At 38.3% G+C, this 20,027-nt stretch overlaps 1 protein-coding gene across 2 annotated transcripts in view; it reads left to right on the plus strand.

Moving 5' to 3' along the window:
* The first annotated feature begins 2,055 nt into the window (after positions 1-2,055).
* UBQLN1 (ubiquilin 1) overlaps positions 2,056-20,027 on the plus strand; it is a 43,499-nt gene continuing 25,527 nt past the window's right edge. Inside the window, exon 1 of one of the 2 annotated variants that reach the window (XM_059072297.2) lies at positions 2,056-2,832. In XM_059072297.2, coding sequence (XP_058928280.1) covers positions 2,650-2,832 — 183 coding nt within the window. In that variant the 5' untranslated portion in view covers positions 2,056-2,649. The remainder of the gene's footprint in view (positions 2,833-20,027) is intronic. The other variant, XM_059072298.2, reaches the window with a different exon arrangement.

Below are 20,027 nucleotides of genomic sequence, written 5' to 3' on the forward strand. Positions count from 1 at the left end.
AGTTTAATCCTGGACACAGGATTAAAGTTTGCTCAATAAATTCTTGCTGATTGACTGAATCGATTGACTCATTTTGTCAAGGAAGAATTCTTCTACCATGTGAATAATAATCTCATTAATATTCTTGAATTTTGAATATTGAGACTTATAAAAAGGGATCTATCCAGTTAGAGCTGGCTCATATTGGCTTGTGAAAACTGAATGATAAATTTCAGGAATTTTGTGAGCAAGGACCACAAGTTGGTAGCTTGAGATTGACCATTTTGCAAGTATTTACATCAAGGAGATTGGGAAACGCTAAACAATCAAAGCTCGTTTTCTGGAGAGTTGGTTATTAAACATATATCACCACAGCACTGCTTATCTCTGCCTCCCTCCATTCTTCTACCCCATCCGAAGGTTCTTGAGGGCGGAGACTGAACCTTATTTGTCTCTGTATCCTCAACACAGTATTTGGACATTAACGTGCTCAATTAATGTTCATAGAATGAATGAAATATGCTCTTGTAATTTTTTCCAGACTATTTAATAAACAAAAATCATTCAAAAGAAAGTCAAATAGAAATCTAGACCTTGTGGGCCAAATCAGATCCTATGCCTGTTTTTGTAAGTAGTTTTACTAGGACACGGCCAGGCTTAGTCATGTAGGTATTGTCTATGGTTGCTTTGTGCTACAAGGGCAGAGCTGAGTATTTGAGATAGGAAATGTATGGGCCACAAAGCTCAATATATCTACTTATCTAGTCCTCTCTGAAAGTTTGCTGATCCCTGATCTAGACCCACATGTCCAACAGTTTCTTAAAAGGTAGGATTGTTTCTAAAAAGGGCCATAATGAATTACTATACTATATATTCTTATAGATAAATTATATTACTTCATAAATTGTGCATAGACATCAGAATTTTGTAGAAATTAATGTAGACACAGATAATTATAGAGCAATTTCATAAGCGTAGGGTTAGATATAAATGGTTTTCCAGTGGTGGAACTTTCTACCTTGAGAAGTAATGATTACCTCACATGTAAACATAAGCAAATAGTCATCCTTTGGCAGAAAGCCTTGTGTAATTTCTTCGTTATTGAATAATGCTGCCAGAAACATAGCTGATATGATGTCTATATTGCAATTTATACTTTAAGAACTTCTCTTAGACCCAGATTCCAAAATGGCTCTGCTAAAAAGTGGTCTTCATGAAAGAGTATTTATAGCCACAACACAGTTGTATGGTTTAAGAACAGAAATACACAGTGTACCTTTGCATATCTGGGTCACGGTGTAGTGTCAAGAGTTCACATTTGCAATACTGGTTAATAAAGTTCAGGTCCAGTGTTGTACATTCCTTGCAAGTCATCTTTAAAGGCAAATGACGAGGTCATTTAAAATTTAGAATTCTCTACGGGAAAATTAACTTCCTGTTTATTTATACCCATACTACATCGATAATAATTTTTGAACAACTACCTTTAACGCCACCTAAAGTCTGAAATGGAGCAGTAACTTGATAGAATATAAAATAAACACCTCAGCTACATTAAACTGTCCCAGTTGGGTGGGCACTCCTTCGGTGCCCTGCTTCTGCCCCAAACATCCTGGGGGACCGTATTCACAGAGAATTCAGGGGTGGGCTCGCAGGGCTGTCAGCTGGGGAGCTGAGGCCATTGTCAACACAGGTGGCCTGATCACCTGACCAAACCGGGCTGACCCGAGGGTGGGAAGCTCTGGTCGTGGAGCAGTGACTCCGCGGAATTGCGCAAGGTACCTACAGGCGCGTACACCATTTTCCCTTCGTTATGATGAGGATTTTTTTTCCTCCATTAACCTTTCACCTCCGGCGCACCAGACTGTAAGAGCAAGCGTTTAAATTTTTTCAAGTATGCAAAACTTAAGCACATTTAAAAATGAACCACCAAAAACCTCGCGGGCATTTGTTTCAGACCCTCATCCCAGTGGGGTATACGAAGCCTACACAAGCGCGGAATGGGTGCGCACCGTAACCGCGGGGTGTGAGATGACTGGGTGGAAGAAACTACCTAGCCCGCCAGCGCGCATGCGCATTTCCGGCCGCAGCGACCAGTGGTCGAGCCCCCTTTCCAGTAATTTCGCTAGCCGTGACGTCATCCCCGTGCGCCCTTACGGTGCCTCCCAGAAGCCGCAAATTCATTTTTTGGTAAAGGAGTAAAAAGGAATGAACTGACCTCTTCCGCCCCACTTTGTTTTTAGTCCTTCTCTCTGAACGCGCCTACGCTTTGAGCAATGGAGCGGGAAAGAAAAGCGGCCAGAGTTCCAAGCGGCGGCAGCCAGGCATGACTCGGCGACGTCGCCAGCCACGTTACCCGGCGTGCCCCGCGCGGCGCCGGCGGAGGGACGTGGGGGGAGGGGCGGGGAGGAGGAAGCGGCGGCGGCTGCGGATGTCGCTGCGACCGAGTGGCGACTGAGCATAGGGCGGCTGCTGAGCGCCCGACCCGGGCCTGCGCCGGAGCCCACGCCAAGCTCCGCGGCCCCTCGCCCGGTAGGGCGGCCTTGCGCCCGTTGTCACTGAGGTGACGTGCCCCACATTCTCCGCTGCTCGGGCTAGCCGGCTCTGGCGTCCCCTGGCTCCCCCTCGCTCGCCCGCTCCCTCCTGCGCGCCTGAGTCACCGCCGCCGCCATGGCCGAGAATGGTGAAAGCGGCGGCCCTCCGAGCTCCCAGGACAGCGCCGCCGCTTCCGAAGGTGCCGGCGCCCCCGCCGCCGCTGCTGCCTCCACGGAACCCAAGATCATGAAAGTCACCGTGAAGACCCCGAAGGAGAAGGAGGAGTTCGCAGTGCCCGAGAATAGCTCCGTCCAGCAGGTGAGGGCCGCCCGAGGCTCGGGGCGGGGTGGGGATGGCGGCAGGATCTCCTCCCGCGGCGGGAGAAGGTTTTGCAAGGGCCTGGGAGGAGGGGGTCGTCCCCGGAGGTGCCCTCGGCTTTTCTCCCGGGTCTCCTCCCAAATTAGATCACACCCAGGTTCGTGGGTTTGCACCTGGGGACACCGCAGAGGTTTGTGTCGGGGCCGCGCGGCCTGTTTGCGGGACGTGCCGACGCCGCTTCCCTCAACGCCTTCCTCCTGTTCGGGCGTCCGCAGACCCCCAGCCGCCTCCCCCAGCTCCCCGCCCCCAGCCGCCTCCCTCCGGCTCTTCACAAAGGAAAGGGACCCGCCGCCTGGCTCCAGGCGGGGTGGAGGCTGGGCAAGGGTTTGCCTTATCCTAGTCCGTGGTTTTGTCTCATGAAGGAAAAAAAAAGGAGGTGCTCATTGTTTTACCTGCCTGCGGGTTAAGGGGGATTTTGGGGGGTGAGGATCACGTGTACATTTAGTTCTGCTGAAATCTTTCTCACCTTCCAGTCTTTAAAGAAAAAATTAACTATTATGTAGGAATTGTTTTCAGCCTCATCTTAATAGTACAAGGCTTAAGGAGGAAGGTGGATGACTTTCAGTGACGAGTTGCTGGATTTCTTTTTAAAGTATATTTGTTATGTCTTAGGTGCTAATCGTTGGGGAGGATTTTGTTTCATTTTAGAGGGATAGCTATGTTCTTCAGATACTAGCGCTTGCAATCGGATAAAAGAGAACGAAATTGGAGTTACTGGAGAAAAATAAAAAGTAACTTACGGCTTAAAATCTGTTCAGGAATACAAATTTTGTAGTTAATAATCTTGAGGAATTTAACAAATCGTTTTAGTTTGTTGTTGAATATATGTGCCAGGATATTGCCCTAATTATTGAATTGATTTCAGGCAATGTGAACAGTTTATGAAGAAGCAAAAATTGCTGAAATGTACCTACAGATTTCCCTAGGAATAATAAATGATTGGGGTACTTTTTAATGTAATTCCGAAAGGTGGTGTGTAGTGAGAAACTATGACCACCTATTGAATCACTTCTTTGGTCTCTCAATTCTCCTATAAAAATTTTCCTTAACATTTTAATATTTTGAGGCATACAGGAAAATTGAAATAATTGTGCAGTGAACACCCATGTGTCCATCACCTACAATTAGCGTTTTGCTTTATTTGCTGTATCGCACAATTAATAATTTATCAGTCAATTTTATTTTTTGGGGTGCATGTCAGAGTAAGTTGCAAGTATTAAGTACATGTTACCCTTAAAAAGCGCTTCAGCAATGTGCATATCATTAACCTGAGTTCAATTTTTAACTTAAAATTTTTTTTACGTAAGTTTGACTTGCAGTGAAATGCGCATGGTTGCCATTCCATGAGTTTACACAAGTACATACACCTGTTTAATCCGAAGCCTAATGGGGTTGTAGAACTTAGTAATTAACTAGAAAGTTCCCTCTTGCACTTTTCCAGTCAGTTCTGTCACTCCTCCCTGTCAACCAGTGTTTTGATTTTTTTCCTCCATGGACTCGTTTTGCTTATTCTAGAATTTCACATAAGTGGGATTATATGGTATGTACTCTTGGGAAAGGCTTTTTCATTCAGTTTAGTGTTTTTAAGACTCGTGTATCCTCAGTAGTTCTTTTCCTTTTCATTGCTGTGTTGTCTTCCATTGTATGAATATACCACCATAATCTATCCATTTTCCTGTTGAGTGTCACCTGGGCTCTTTCCAGTTAGTTGCTATGAGTACTCTTATACAAATCTATATTGTTGGACAAATGCGTTTATCCCTCCTGTTAGAAGTGCTTAGAAGTGGAATGACGGGGTCATAGCGTAGCTGTAGGTTTAGTTTCATAAGGAACTGTTTTTAAAAAGTGCTAGTACCATTTTACAGTCACACTGACAGTGCGTGGGAATTCCCGTTGCTCCACATTCCTGCTAACATTTGATAGTATCAGTCTTTTTTTAGTGGGTGTGTAGCCATATTAACTTTTGAAGCCCATAGTTCTATCTAGGATTCCTGGTTCAGGTCTTCACCATCTTGGCTGCTTTCAGCATTTTACTGTAAAAGATTAGAAATAAAGTCAATATTTTGTAAATGGAAGAATTCATTTAGTTCAGTTTATTATGCTTTTATCTGTGAGGATTTTTTAACTTTTTGTGATGGTGAAACTAGAATTTCAAATTCCGTGGAAGTTTTAGTTTTACTCCTCTGTAACCAAAGTAAAATTTTACTAGATAAAATTAGTCTCTCTGTAGCAACTTTTTCTCATGGCAGTTGAATTTTTGTTTTGACGAATACTTTCTGTTGAAGCAGAAAACATGATAAAAATTGAAGCTCATCACTGCATCAAGAACCAGAAGACAAATTGAACTACCTATGGGCTCTGTTAGGGGAAGAACATACAGAAAAATGTACAAGAATAAGAAAAGTAGTTTTCACATGGTTTGTAAAATTCTACTTGAAGCACAAAAAAAGATCTGTCATTTTATAATTTTAAATTTTTTCTCAGGGTTTCACAGATTTGCTACAGATTAAAATTTGTCATTAAAATAAACTTAATGACATTGAGATGTCACTAAAAATGTTTAGTAAAAAATTGGGAAGTATTTGGTCCAGAAAATTCTTATCTAATCTTAGAGGTAAAGAGGGTAAGCAAAAGATCTACAAAAGGATAATATTGAAAGCTTAGGCTTTCTATCAGGCAAATCCCATTTTCTGCAATTTAAAATATTTCACTTTCTATATAATACAAATTCTCAATACATTATGCTGAAATAGTATTTATATGAACATGTTATAATAATTGATGAAATTATATTAAATCTCTTAGGTATAAAAAAAGTTGAAAGGTGGTTATTAATTTTCTTATTTTTCCCTCAATTTCTGTTTGTGTATCACAGGCAGAAACAAGATACTTTAATACAGTTTGTATTTAACATTTTTAACTTGTTTGATTGATGATAAAGCTTATACTTTTTAAAAATTAAAGTGAAATTTATGTTTCATTGCATACTCAGAATCAGTTGAGTAATGTTTAAATTTCTAACTAAAGGTAGTTAGAATATAAACTTCACTATGTATGTTCCAAGGTGGTTTCATTAATAAGGGTTTTCATAATATAGGCAGATAGATTTTTTTAAATGTGTAATGACAAAAAGTCCCTGTGTATGAGATTATGTTTTCTATTAATTATTCATTATTTTCTGTTGGAAACAGTTTGAGGATTTCTAAGTGTCAACAAACAAGATGAGGTCCAGAGGAATGTTGTCTGTGTGTGAGTGGTTAAAATTAGTGCAGAGAGTGGAAGGGCAGTTCTGTATACTAGCTCCTAACTAGATTGTTCTGGGATTTTGTGACTCTCTAGATTATAGTGTAAGATTTTGAAATGCAGTCACCTGAACTATTCAGGCAGTGTATATTCTAGTTTTAGAAAATATCTTTGTCACTTGAATCTTTTAGAAAAATACTAACATACTTAGACATAACGTAAATATTATGTATTGAATAGAAGTGAACCTTGCCTTGATAAGGGAAATTACATTGCGTCAGTGTCATCATCACAAACATCATTTAAAATTATACTTTATAGGGTAGATCTAGAACTGTTGTCCACAGTGGTACTGCCAACCACATCTGACTGTTGAACACTTAAAATGTGGCTAGACTGATTTGAAATGTGCTGTAGGGGTAAAATACACACAAGATTTTGAAAACTTGTGGCTTGTTTCTTTGCATAATGTTTTCAACATTTATCCATGTTGTAGGATGTATCAGTACTTCTTTTTTATTGCTGAATAATATTCCCATGTATGGATATATATGTTACATTTTATTTTTCCATTAGATGAGGGACATTTGGGTTGTTTCTACTTCTTGACCATTATGAATAATGCCTATGTGAATACTTATACAAGTTTTTTGTGGCCATATGTTTTCATATTTCTTGAGCATATGCCTGTGAGTTGAATTACTGGGTCATGTGGTAGCTCTTTGTTTACCTTTTTGAGGGACTGCCAAACTATTTTCCAAAGTGGCTGTACCAATTTTTATTCCCACTAGCAGTGCATGAGGATTGCAATCACTTTCCGTTGTGTAACACTTGTTATTGGTCTGTCTTTGATTGTAACCTTCCTAATTGCTGTGAAGTACCTTACTGTGATTGCTTGGCTTTCTGTTGCTCAAGCAGCAGTTCTTAATATGGTCTGGGTGGTCCCCAGGGCCCTTCTAGGAGTATCATAAGATCAAAACTAGTTTCATGATAGTTCTGAGAGGTTATTTGTGTTTTTCACGCTAATTTTCTCACAAACAAGCAGCGTACTTTTTCAGAATCTTTTAGATGTGAAATGTGAAAATCCAATTGTCTTCAATTATGAGACTAAAGTGATTTGCAAAAATTTAAAACAGTGCTATTTTTCAAACTAGGAAAATAGTTATTTTTCATAAAAAAGGTATTTAATGTAATGAGTTTGTTATCTTGAATGAATTTTTCAAAGATTTCTCAGTTTTAATTTCTAGTATATCAATAGATATAACCTACATAAACAAAAACTCTGGGGTTTCAAATTTGTAAGAGTTGTGTCCTGAGGCTAAAAATTGCTGCAATGGCGTATTTAATAGATTACGTTGGTACTTTTAAGATTGAGGATTGGGCTTCCCTGATGGCTCAGTGGTTGTTGGGAGTCCGCCTACCTATGTAGGGGATGCAGGTTCGAGCCCTGGTCCGGGAAGGTCCCACATTCCATGGAGCAACTAAGCCCGTGTGCCACAACTACTGAAGCCCACGCGCCTAGAGCTGTGCTCCACAACAGGAGGAGCCACCACAATGAGAAGCCTGTGCACCGCAGTGAAGAGTAGCCCCTGCTCGCTGCAACTAGAGAAAGCCTATGCACAGCAGTGAAGACCAAGGCAGCCAAAAATAAATACATAAATTAATAAATTTTAAAAAAAAGATTGAGGATTGACTTCAGTAAGTTACCATTATTTCTTGCCTAGAAACTATGGTAGCCTACTGGTCAGCCTCCCCCATTAATTGCTAGAGCAATCTCTGAAAAATATTAATCAGATCATTTTATTCTCTACATAAAACTAACAGCTCCCCATTGATCTTGGACTTACATAATGTGGCCATGAGGCCCTGTGTGATAAGATTCCATCCTGTGTCTCCATTCTGACACCGTCTTTCCTCCTTGGCTCTTGCTTTATTGACTTCTTAGTTCCTTGATCTGTTAATCACATTTTTTTTTCCTGCCTCAGGAGTTTTGTGCAGTTTGTTCTTGCTACCTGGAACGCCACCCACTCTTTGCCCATTCTCAGTGCAAAGGTCACTTTCTCAAAGAAGTATCGCTGATTTTCCAGAGTTGGTTGGGATTCCCCATTGTACTTTCTCACAGCACCCTGTTTTTGGTCATTATTTATTACAGTTTAAAGTCTATATTTATGTGATTATTTGATTAATGCTTATTTTTTTGCTAGAGAGGATCTGTGATTGTTCACTATTGTGTTACTAGAGTTTAGCACATAGTATGGGTTCAGTAAATATTTGTTTACAAATGAATATGTCATATGCATGATAATGTGTAATTAATAATTACTACCAGTTGTTCAGTCTTTACTGAGCGCAGTACAGTTGTCCCTCTCTATCTGCCGGGGATTGGTTCCAGGACCCACTGTGGATACCAAAATCCACAAATGCTCCAAGTTCCACAGTCGCCCTCTGCATATGTGGATTTGGATGGCTGAGTGTGTACCTAATCTCATTAGGTTCTAGCCCTCCTCTCACGGCTTCGTTTTAAACTGCTCTCCCCTTAGCTCACCACTCTTGACTGCCACAGGGTGTTCACTCTCGCTTCTGGTTACTGGAACAATTCTTCTAGAATAGCCTTTCTTAACTGAGGATCTTCATCTGAACCACAGAGCACAGCAGGGATTTGAATGACTGTCAGTTTTCCAACTAATATACTTTTAAATGCATAGGAGAGAAGTTAATTCTTTACATAAAGTAGGGTGTGCTGGTAAATGTTCATCAACTAGTTCACTGGGAAAAAAACAGCACTGATTTACTGTATTTGCTGATTTCCATTTGTAAATACCTCTCACCATGGAAGATTTTAGGCTACTGACACTAAACTGGCTTACTAAATTCCTGAAAATTCAGCAGTCTGAGCCGGTAGGGAGCCATTGCTTACAGTGGGTGTCTTAAGGCAGGTGTCAGCAAACAGAGTGGGCCAAATCCACCATGCCCATGCACATCTCTATTACTTATGCTTTCAGGACAGACCATGTGGCCCATAGAGCTGAAAACATTTACTGTCTGTCCTTCTACAGAAAGTTTGCTGACCCCTGCCTTTAGGGCATTAGGGCTTACTGGATCTCGATCTTGTCACACTTCCTCAAAACCCTTTTCATGGGAAAATTTTGCCATGACTTAAGTTTAACAGTGTGACCAATAGAGATAAAATGCAAGCTACATATGTAATTTAAGTTTTCTCAGCCACTTCAAAAATAAAATTTTTATTAGAATATTTAGAACATAAAATTTACCATCTTAACCATTTTTTAGTGTACAGTTCAGTGACATTAAGTACATTCATATTCTTGTGCAGCCATCACCACCATCCATCTCCAGAACTCTGTTCATCTTGAAAAACTGAAAACCTGTACCTGGTAAACAATAGTTCCCCATTATCTCCTCCTGCCAGCCTCTGGCAACAACCATTCTACTTTGGTCTCTATGAAATTGACTACTATAGATTTCTCATAAGAGTGGAATCATAGTATTTGTCCTTTTGTGACTGACTTATTTCACTTAGTGTAGTGTTCTCAAGTTTCACCCATGTCGTAGCATGTGACAGAATATCCTTCCTCTTCAAGGTTGAATGATGCTCCATTGCATGTGTATACCATTGTATGTATATACCCACTTTGTGTATCCATTCAGCTGTCAAGTGTCACTGGGTTGTTTCTGTCATTTGGGTATTGTAATGTTAAATGTTTTATTTAACCTAATATATCTTAAGTATCATTTCAACATGTAATTGATATTTTAAAAATAGAGATATTTTACTTTTTTTCATACTAGGTATTCAAGATCTGGTGTGTGTTTACACACACAACACATCTCAATTTGGACTAGCCACATTTCAAGTGCTCAATAACCACATTTGGTTAGAGACTTCCGAATTAGATAGCATAGCTAATAAAGTCTTCATGCTTTGTTCCCTACTTACCTCTCCCCCTTTATTCACTGCATTTCAGCCATTTTTAAGTCTTTCCCTCCAACTATCACTAGCTTTTTCCCTTTTTGAGCTTTTGCCAATGCTGCTAATGACAGTAACATAACAGTACTTATTCCAGGCTTATCAAGGCATACTGCATTATTATTATTTTTAAGTTTCACAACTTTATGATGAAAGTACTGTTGTTACCTCTTTTTTAAAGTGAAGAAACCAAAACTCAGATTAGTAATGTGATTAAATTTATACACTTGTTAAATAGTGGAGCCTAGATTGAAATCCAGTGACTAACTTCGGAGCCCACACCTAACCACTGCTCCAAGCTGCCTTGACTTTCCTCTGGTTGGCTTTTCAGCCTTTGGGTTTATTTAAATGTCAGTTCATTAAAGGTTGATTGGACTCACCAATCTGAATTAGATCAATGACTATAATCTCTTGATACCATTTTGTGATTATATGGACTTTTTCCTCCCCACCCCATACTGTAAGAATTTACAAAGGTAGGGGTGTTTTGCTTACCTCTTAATCCCATTGTACCTGCCTAGTATTGCACTTGGCACACATTGAGGGATGCACATATTTATTGAGTGAATGAACAAATAGTGTTTTAAAGATTTATTTGCAGTATTTTGTACTTAGTTGGGACTATTTTAACAATGTGATTTACTTAAAAAAATGTGACGTTTATTCTTAGTTTAATCAAATGTCTGAAGGCATTATTTTAGTTGTTTTTGTATCTGAGCAGCTTAAAAAGAAAATCCCATTAAAATTAGGATTGGGAATTTTTTAAGAGACTAAAGTTGCGATCTCCAAATCTGTTTGATGCAAATATTACTGAGTTAACATACGGAACAAATTCCATTTATTATAGGCATAAATAAAATGTATATATATGTGCCTCTATTTTGCAAATGCTTTCATTACAAGAAGATCTGAACTCTGGTTTGTTCCAGGTAAATTTATGCCATTCTGAGTTAGTTTGATGTCCTGTAGATATAACAACACAGACTGCTTGGTTTATTGATTAAGCAGCTTCTATACAGGTTTCTAGACTAGTAAAATGTTTTTTGATAAATTTTTTATAGCCTTTAAAGCTCTCTCCAGTTTTTATAAAGGATATGGTTTTATTCGTTTTTAAAATACAGACTGCAAAGAAAATGAAATACATTATGCATACTGTTACTTTAGGAAGTTCAAAAGATGTAGAAAAGTATGAAATAAGGGGACCCGACCCGTTCAAAAAAAGTTACTCTAAGTGTATATCTATGTATCTGATTCTGTCCGGAAAAGTGTTACTCTATTTACCCATATATAATTTTCTGTTTATTCCTGTTAAGCAGATGGATTATTACCCACACTTTTACCTTACTCTTTTTATTTGTATCTTTGCAGTCTTTCCATATTGGCATGTGTCGAGCTAACTCATTCCACTGTTTATGATTATTTGTGTTTATATGTTTATTAATATTTCGAGAAGTGGGGAAAGGGTGTTGTCATTATTAATATTGAAATGTGGTCTGCATTTTGGAGAGAGCATGAACCTTGGAATTTGAGAGATCTGACTTTGGGCCAGGAGCTTTACACCTCTGAACCTCACAGGCCACATTTCTAACATGTGATATAATATCTGCTTCACTAGATTGTTTGAAGGATTTCATGAGATAATATGTAAAAGTACCTGGCTCAGAGTTTATATACTTGTATTGGTTTCTTTCTTCCTGTACTCTTTTGTTTGCCAGTGAATTGAGTCTTAATTTTTTTGTAGTAGAAGGAAGAATGCGAGCATGTGTAAGTGAAACATTTAGTTTGTGGATGTTAGATTTAGGTCATAGAAACTCCTAGAAATTACATTTTTATTGATAATGTACTATAACATTTTTGACTGAGTGTTCAGTTTTATATTTATAAGAAGGTGCCCTTTTCTCATATAGCTGCTTATGTCTCTAGTTTATCTTATGCCCAGCATCTTCGTATAAGATTTATTTAATGGTTTTTTTTTTAACATATATTTTTAAAATTTATTTTTGGCTGCGTTGGGTCTTTGTTGCTGTGTGCGGGCCTTTCTTTAGTTGTGGTGAGCGAGGGCTACTCTTCATTGCAGTGCGCGGGCTTCTCATTGCGGTGGCTTCTCTTGTTGCGGAGCATGGGCTCTAGGCACGTGGGCTTCAGCTGTTGTGGCTCACAGGCTCTAGAGCACAGACTGAGTAGTTGTGGCACACAGGCTTCATTGCTCCGTGGCATCTAGGGTCTTCCCTGACCAGGGCTCAAATACGTGTCCCCTGCATTGGCAGGTGGATTCTTAACCACTGCGCCACCAGGGAAGCCCCTGTGCAATGTTTTTTAATGAGGGTACTTTAAGGTTACTCAGACTCAGGCATTTGTTGCAGTAAGTTTTATGTTTCTGCAGAGGAATAGTGTTTGTGGACTGCCCTTGTCTAAAGCTGCATTGAGAATTTTTAAGATTGCAATTTTTTTTTTCCCTAAGTCAATATTACTTAGTTTCTGATTTTTTTGTTGTAGTGTTCAATAAAAGTGTAGTAGGTAAAACAGACATAGAAGTAAAGTTCAAATGTTAGAGATCAAATTTTGGAAAATTTGAAGCCACTGTAAACTATTTCCTCTGTCTTTTTTTAGTTTGCAGAATAGAAGTTTAAGGATATATGAAGTATGTGCAGGATTTTTGGCTCTTCTACAAACACATAACATTGTTTAAATTGATCATATTTGGATTAAAATTTTATAAAATGCAGCTTATTTGGGAAAGTTTATCTCTTTGATATGGTACAGTTAAAAACTAAGATTTATTTTTTGTTTCCAGTGGAGTGGCAGGCAGCTGAGCGTCATAATCCTTGGGTTTTGTAAGTTTGTCCCAAGCTTTGGGTTATTTACTCAGAGTAAATGAATATTACATTAGTCTATTTGGGAGTAGTTCTAATATCTAAATTGTTTGACATCGGTTGTTTGAAATGTAAAATTTATTTGTATAAGAATTAGATTATAATAGGTAGTCAGATTATACAGTTTCCCTTTGTATAGTTCTAGAAGTATAGCTAGCTGTACCCTATCTCTGTCATAATGCTTTCCAACTTTCACCATGAAGTGCTATAAACTCATACTTTTGAATTGCCTTAGGTGCCCCTCAGAACCAAGAGTTCCATGAGGCTAGAGGATCCTAGTATCAGTGATGTTAATTTTCAACAATGCTGTAATTCTGTAGGAGGAAGTTATTTCTTATGGGTCTTTTTAAGGACTTTGGTTTCTTGAGATTTTGTTGCAAGGATTGAATGAGATGATGTGGGAGTGTGGTTCCAGGCACAGTGTAGCTGCTAAATTAGCAATGAATGTAAATGCTTTTTGAATTGTGTGCCATAGGATCTTACTCTTTTGCATCTAGGATACCATAGAGAAGCCCCTAGTCTGTCCAGAAAGCCCACCTATCCTTCCTAACACTGACAACTCATGGCTAGTAGGATTCCAGCCCTTAGATACTACTAAGGGCTCAATTAAACTATTCACAACTGTTCTATAAGCATTTGATGCTAGATAATGATGTTCATGGATGACCATCTCTTATTCTTGGGTGATCATCCCTGCTGTGATTTACATGTCTTATAGCCACTCTGGTCTGCTACCTAAAACTAAGGTATCTTTTTTTTCCCCCAAGACAAATTTTATTTATTTATTTTAAAATTTTTATTGGAGTATAGTTGATTTCCAATGTTGTGTTTCAGGTGTACAGCAAAGTGAATCAGTTATACATATATGCATATCCACTCTTTTTTAGATTCTTTTCCCTTATAGGTCATTACAGAGTATTGAGTAGAGTTACCTGTGCTATACAGTAGGTTCTTATTGGCTATCTATTTTATGTATAGTAATGTGTATATGTCAATCCCAATGTCTCAATTTATCCCTCCCCCTTTACCCCCTGGAAGCCATAAGTTTGTTTTCTACCTCTGTGACTCTGAAAACTAGGGTATATTCATCCCAATTTGTTTCTGATGACCTACCCAAGACAAGGTATATGATAGCTTTCTGGCTAGTTAAGTCACTTGAAATTGGATGCTCAGGAAAGTTGGTCATTTATGTTTCGACTACCTGCTGTTTCTTATGTGTAGGGCATTCACAATCAACTCTTAAACCTATTTTAATTTAAGTATAGTACAGAAGAATGCACACATAAATGTACAGCTTCATTTATTAGCACAGAAGTTAGAAGCAGAATATTATCAACTTCCCAGATGTCACTTGTGATCCCTTACAGTCACCACCTCCTCTTAACTACAACTTTTCTCACTTTTGACACTATGGTTTTTGCCCATTTCCTCTCTTTTAACTTACGTTAGTGATAACTTGTGTTAATGAAATAATGTAGTTTATTGTCATTTGTGATTGGCTGCTTTTGCTCTACATTGATCCATGATGACGTGTGGCTGTAGTTCATGTGTTGTCATCGTGTGTAACAGTCTATTGAATATATCACAATTTGTTCTACAGTTGAGAGTTTGTGTTGTTTTAAGTTTTGGGGTGATAAAGTTTGAACTTCCTTGAACGTGTCTTTTGGTGTACCTGTGAACACATAATTCTTTAGATAAAATTCCAGAAGTGGAGTTGTTGAGTCATACAATAAGTGTACATTCAGCTTCTACTGTGAAATGTTTTTCTGAAATATGTGAATTTATACTTCTGTTTGCAATATATGTGGATTCCAGTTGCTCCAAATCCTCTGCAACGGTCTGTAACAGTCTTTTTTAATAGTACAACCACTTTGTTTATTTATTTATTTATTTATTTTGGCTGCATTGGGTCTTCGTTGCAGCACATGGGATCTTTTGTTGCGGCACCTGGGCTTCTCTAGTTGTGGCCAACAGGCTCCAGAGCGTGTGGGCTCTGTAGTTGTGGCGCGCGGGCTTAGTTGCCCTGTGGCATGTGGGATCTTAGTTCCCCCACCAGGGATCGAACCCGTGTCCCCTGCATTGGAAGGTGGATTTTTAACCACTGGACCACCAGGGAAGTCCCTGTAACAATCTTTATACTGGACTGTTTGGTGGGTGTGTCACTGGTTTTGAAGTTACCTGATGTTGTTAATTAGGATGAGTCCCCTTCCTTTGTATTATTGGCCATTTAGATTTCATTTTTGTGAAGTTCCTATTTCAGTCTATTGACTAGTTTTCAGTTGGATTGTGTCTTGCTGATTTTCATGCTTTATGTATAAAATCTGGATTCAAGCTTTCTGTTGGTTTTTGGTATTGTAGATATTTTTTCTCTGTTGCTTATCTTTTTACTCTATTAATGATAGTTTAATTTATTGTGCCTTTTCTATGGCTAAATCTTTTTGTGTCCTGTTTAGGAAATCTTTTCCAGTTGAACTAATATTTTATTGATTCTTTTTTTGGTATTGTTTAATTGCAAAGTACTGTTTAATTTGCATGTAGTTAGAGTACATACTCCATATGATTTAAAATTTTTGAAATATGTCAACTTGCTTTATGGCCCAGTATATAACTTTGTAAATGTATTTAAAAAGAATACTTACTCTGGGCTTCCCTGGTGGCGCAGTGGTTGAGAATCCGCCTGCCGATGCAGGGGACACGGGTTCGTGCCCCGGTCCGGGAAGATCCCACATGCCGCAGAGCGGCTGGGCCCGTGAGCCATGGCCGCTGAGCCTGCGCGTCCGGAGCCTGCGCTCCGCAATGGGAGAGGCCACAACAGTGAGAGGCCCGCGTACCACAAAAAAAAAAAAAAGAATACTTACTCTGTAGTTGTTGGGTACAGTGTTCTATACATGCCAGTTGGGTCATCAGTTCATTTTGTTGTTCAAAGCTTTTATATCTTTTTTTTTTTTTCCCCTATTTTATTCTATCATTTACTGAGGTAAATGTGCTAAAATATCTTACTGTAGTTCTGGATTAGTCTGTTTTTCTCTGTAGTTCAGTTTAATTTTTGCTTTATGTATTCTGAAGCTGTATTATGTACATATACACTTAAAGTTTTATCTTCTTGTAAGTTGAACACTTTATAATGTTGAAATGTCCTAGTTGCTTTTGTATTAAAGTTTGCTTTTTCCAGGGAACTATATTCAATATCATGTGATAAACCATAATGGAAAAGAATGTATATATATGTATAACTGAGTCACTTTGTTGTACAGCAGTAATTAACTCTGTAGATAAACTACACTTCAGTTTAAGAAAAAAGTTTGCTTTGTCAATTAGAGTAGCCTCACTAACTTTATTTGGTTAGTTTTTGCATGGACTATCTTTATTCATTCTTTTTATTTTCAATCTTTCTTTTCCTTAGTAGTTTATGTGTATATCTTTTTTAAGCAGCATGAAGTTGGGTTTTTTAATCCAGTCTGGCAATTTTATCTTTTTAACACATAGTCTGTTATGTAATCACGGATACATTTGGTTTACATTTACCATTATACTATTTGATTTCTGCTTTTCCTGTCTCTTCTATGTTGCTTTTTTCTCTTTCTTTTGGATTGTTTTGTATTATTCCAATTGTTCTCCCCCTTTTTCCCAGTTGCCCCTTTTATTAGGTTGGTAGATGCATGCTGCTTAAACTATTCTTTTAGTAGTTATCCTAGAGATTACTATATGCATCTTATAAAATGTCTAAATCAGTAAGTACTTGTATTTTCCAGTTAATTCAAGAACCTTAGAACAGTTGAACACTGTTTACCTGCCTGTGGACTACACTTGATCTTCCTTCGTTCTTTCCTCCCTTCTTTTCTTCCGTCCAACACAAGACATTGTTACTAATGTTTTATAAAATTGGTTTTTATTTCAATTTATTCTTTCCATTTTTTTATTCCTTCATCTAGGAGAGGATAATTTTCTTCTGTCTGAGGAACATTTCCTGTAGTCTGTATATGCTGGGTAACAAGTTCTCTGTTTTTGTGCGTCTGAAAATGTCTATTTTGATTTCATTTTGAGGGATTTTGCACTGGATATAAAATTTTAGTTTGCCAGTTACTCTTGTCCCTTTATAATTTTTTTCTTAATTTTTAAATCATGGATAATTTCAAATATACAGAAGTAGAGATAATAAGTTAGCCCCACCATGAATCCTTCACCCAGCTTTGACAATTAATTTTGGAGCCAGTCTTGTTTCAGGTGTACTTTCTCTTAAGGCCCCTCTCCATACCCCATTATTTTGATGCATCTCTCATGCCTTATATCAGTTCATCCTTTAATATTTCAGCATGTATCTCTAAAAGCTAAGGATCCCTTTAAAAAATGCAATATATTATCCTGCTTTACCAATTAATAATGTCTTAATTTCACCAGTCCAGAATTTCCCCATTGTTTCAAAATGATGTTTTAAGTATAATGTTAGCAGGGATTTATTATTATGTAGTTTTAACTTTTAAAAAAATAGTCTTTACTTTTTCGAGCAGTTTTAGATTTATAGCAAATTGAGCAGAAAGTATAGAGTTCCCTGCTCCCCCTACTTTAACCTCCCCCACCATCGACATCCTGCCCCAGAGTGGTACATTTGTTACAATTGATGGACCTCTATTGACACATCATTATCACTCAAAGTTCATAGTTTAAGAGTCCCTCTTGGTGTTTTGACAAATGTATAGTGTATGTGCTCTACCTCTACCCTGACTCGTAGCAACCACTGATCCATTTACTGTCTCCATAGTTTTGTTCTTTCCAGAATGTCGTTTAGTTGGAATTATACAGTATGTAACCTTTTAGATTGGCTTATTTGACTTAGTAGTATGCATTTAAGGTTCCTCTATGGTTCTTTTCATGGTTTGATGGGTCATTTCTTTTTATTGCTGAATAATATCCCATTGTCTGGATGTACCAAGATTTATTTATCCATTCTCCTATAGAAGAATTTCTTGGTTGCTTCCAAGTTTTAACATTAATGAATAAAGCTGCTATATACATCTGTGTGCAGGTCTTGTCTGGACATAAGTTCTCAGTTCCTTTGGGTAAATACCAAGGAGAGGGTGATTGCTGGATCAAATGGTAAGAGTATGTTTGGTTTTGTAAGAAATTGCTAAACTGTCTTCCAAAGTGGCTATACCATTTTGTATTCCCATCAACAGTGAATGAGAGTTCCTATTGTTCCATATCGTTGCAATTTGGTAGTGTTATCTGTTTTGGTTTGGCCATCCTAGTAGTTGTATAGTGCAGTCACCTTATTTTAATTGGCAGTTCCCCTAATGGCCTATGATGCAGAGCATCTTTACAGATATGCTTATTGCCATCTGTGTATCTTCTTTGATGAGATGTCTGTTAAAATTTTTTGCTCATTTTTTACTTGGGTTCAGTTTCTTGTTGAGCTTTAAGAGTTCTTTGTATACTTTGGGTAATGGTCCTTTGTCAGATGTGTCATTTCCAAATATTTTCTCCCAGTCTGGCTTGTCTTCTCATTCTCTTGCAAAAGATTTTTTTTTCAAGTGGGATCCAAATCTCACACATTGCAAGGGACTGATAAGTTTCCTATTTTTCCTTTTCTGGCAAGTATGCTTTTATTTCTTTTTCCTGCCTTGTTGCATTGGCTGATTTTTTTTTTTTTTTTTTTGTGGTACGCGGGCCTCTCACTGCTGCGGCCTCTCCTGCCGTGGAGCACAGGCTCTGGACACGCAGGCCCAGCGGTCATGGCTCACGGGCCCAGCCGCTCCAGGACACGAACCTGTGTGCCCTGTATCGGCAGGTGGACTCTCAACCACTGTGCCACCAGGGAAGCCCTGGCTGATATTTTTAATCTGCTGTTGAATAGAGTGAATAGAGAGCAGACATCCTTGTTTTGTTACTGATCTTAAAGGGATAGCATTCAGTTGTTCACCGTTATTACACCAAATTGTAGGTATTTTGTAGATGTGCTTTATCAGATCTGTGTAGTTCCCTTTTATTCCTGATTCCCTGGGACTTTTGTTATGAATGAATGGTTTCAAATGCTTTTTTACTATCTATTGATAAGACGGTGTGAATTTTCTTTTTCTTTTGTGTCAGTGTGGTGAATTATTGATTTTTCAAATGTTGACTTACTTAGGCTCACATTTCTAGGATAAACCTAACTTGGTAATGAAGAATTACTCTTGTTCTATATTGCTGGATTTGCTTGCTAGTATCTTACAGAGGATTTCTGCATCTGTGTCCATGAGGGATATTGGTCCCTAGTTTTCTGGTTTTGGTATCAGGGTAATATTGGCCTCACAAAGTAAATTGAGAAGTGTTTCCTCTTCTGTTTTCAGAAGAGAGTGAATAAGTTCTGGCAGCTTGAATCTTTCAAGAAATTGGTTCATTTCATCCAAGTTGTCAAATACTTGCATGTAGTTTTCCCTTCTTCTATTCATAAAATCTGTGAGGTCTGTAGTCATTTCCTTCTGTTGTTCCTGATATTGCTATTCTATGTTTTCTCTGTTTTTTTCTTGGCCATTCTATCTAGAGATTAATCAATTTTACTAATATTTTAAAAGATTTTTCTCTTTCTGTTTTTTAAAATTTATGTATTTATTGCTTTTTTTGTTGTTGTGGTGGTGGTGGTGGTATGCAGGCCTCTCACTGTTGTGGCCTCTCCCGTTGTGGAGCACAGGCTCCAGATGCTCAGGCTCAAGAGCCATGGCTCACGGGCCTAGCCGCTCTGCGGCATGTGGGATCTTCCAGGACCGGGGCACGAGCCTGCGTCCCCTGCATCAGCAGGCGGACTCTCAACCACTGTGCCACGAGGGAAGCCCTTCTGTTTTTATTTTGATCTCTGCTCTTATTTTTATTTTTTGTTGGGTTTCATTTGCTTTTTGTCTAGTTTATGAAGGTTGAAACTTAGATTACTGATTTGTGATCTTTCTTAAATTTAAGCCTTTAATACTATAAATTTTCCTAGGCATTGCTTTAGCTGCATCTCAGAAATTCTGACATATTGTAACTTCATTTTTGTTCAGTTGAAAATATTTTCTAAC

Source organism: Kogia breviceps, chromosome 8 (assembly GCF_026419965.1).
Source record: "Kogia breviceps isolate mKogBre1 chromosome 8, mKogBre1 haplotype 1, whole genome shotgun sequence".
In the NCBI taxonomy this organism is placed as follows: Eukaryota; Metazoa; Chordata; class Mammalia; order Artiodactyla; family Physeteridae; genus Kogia; species Kogia breviceps.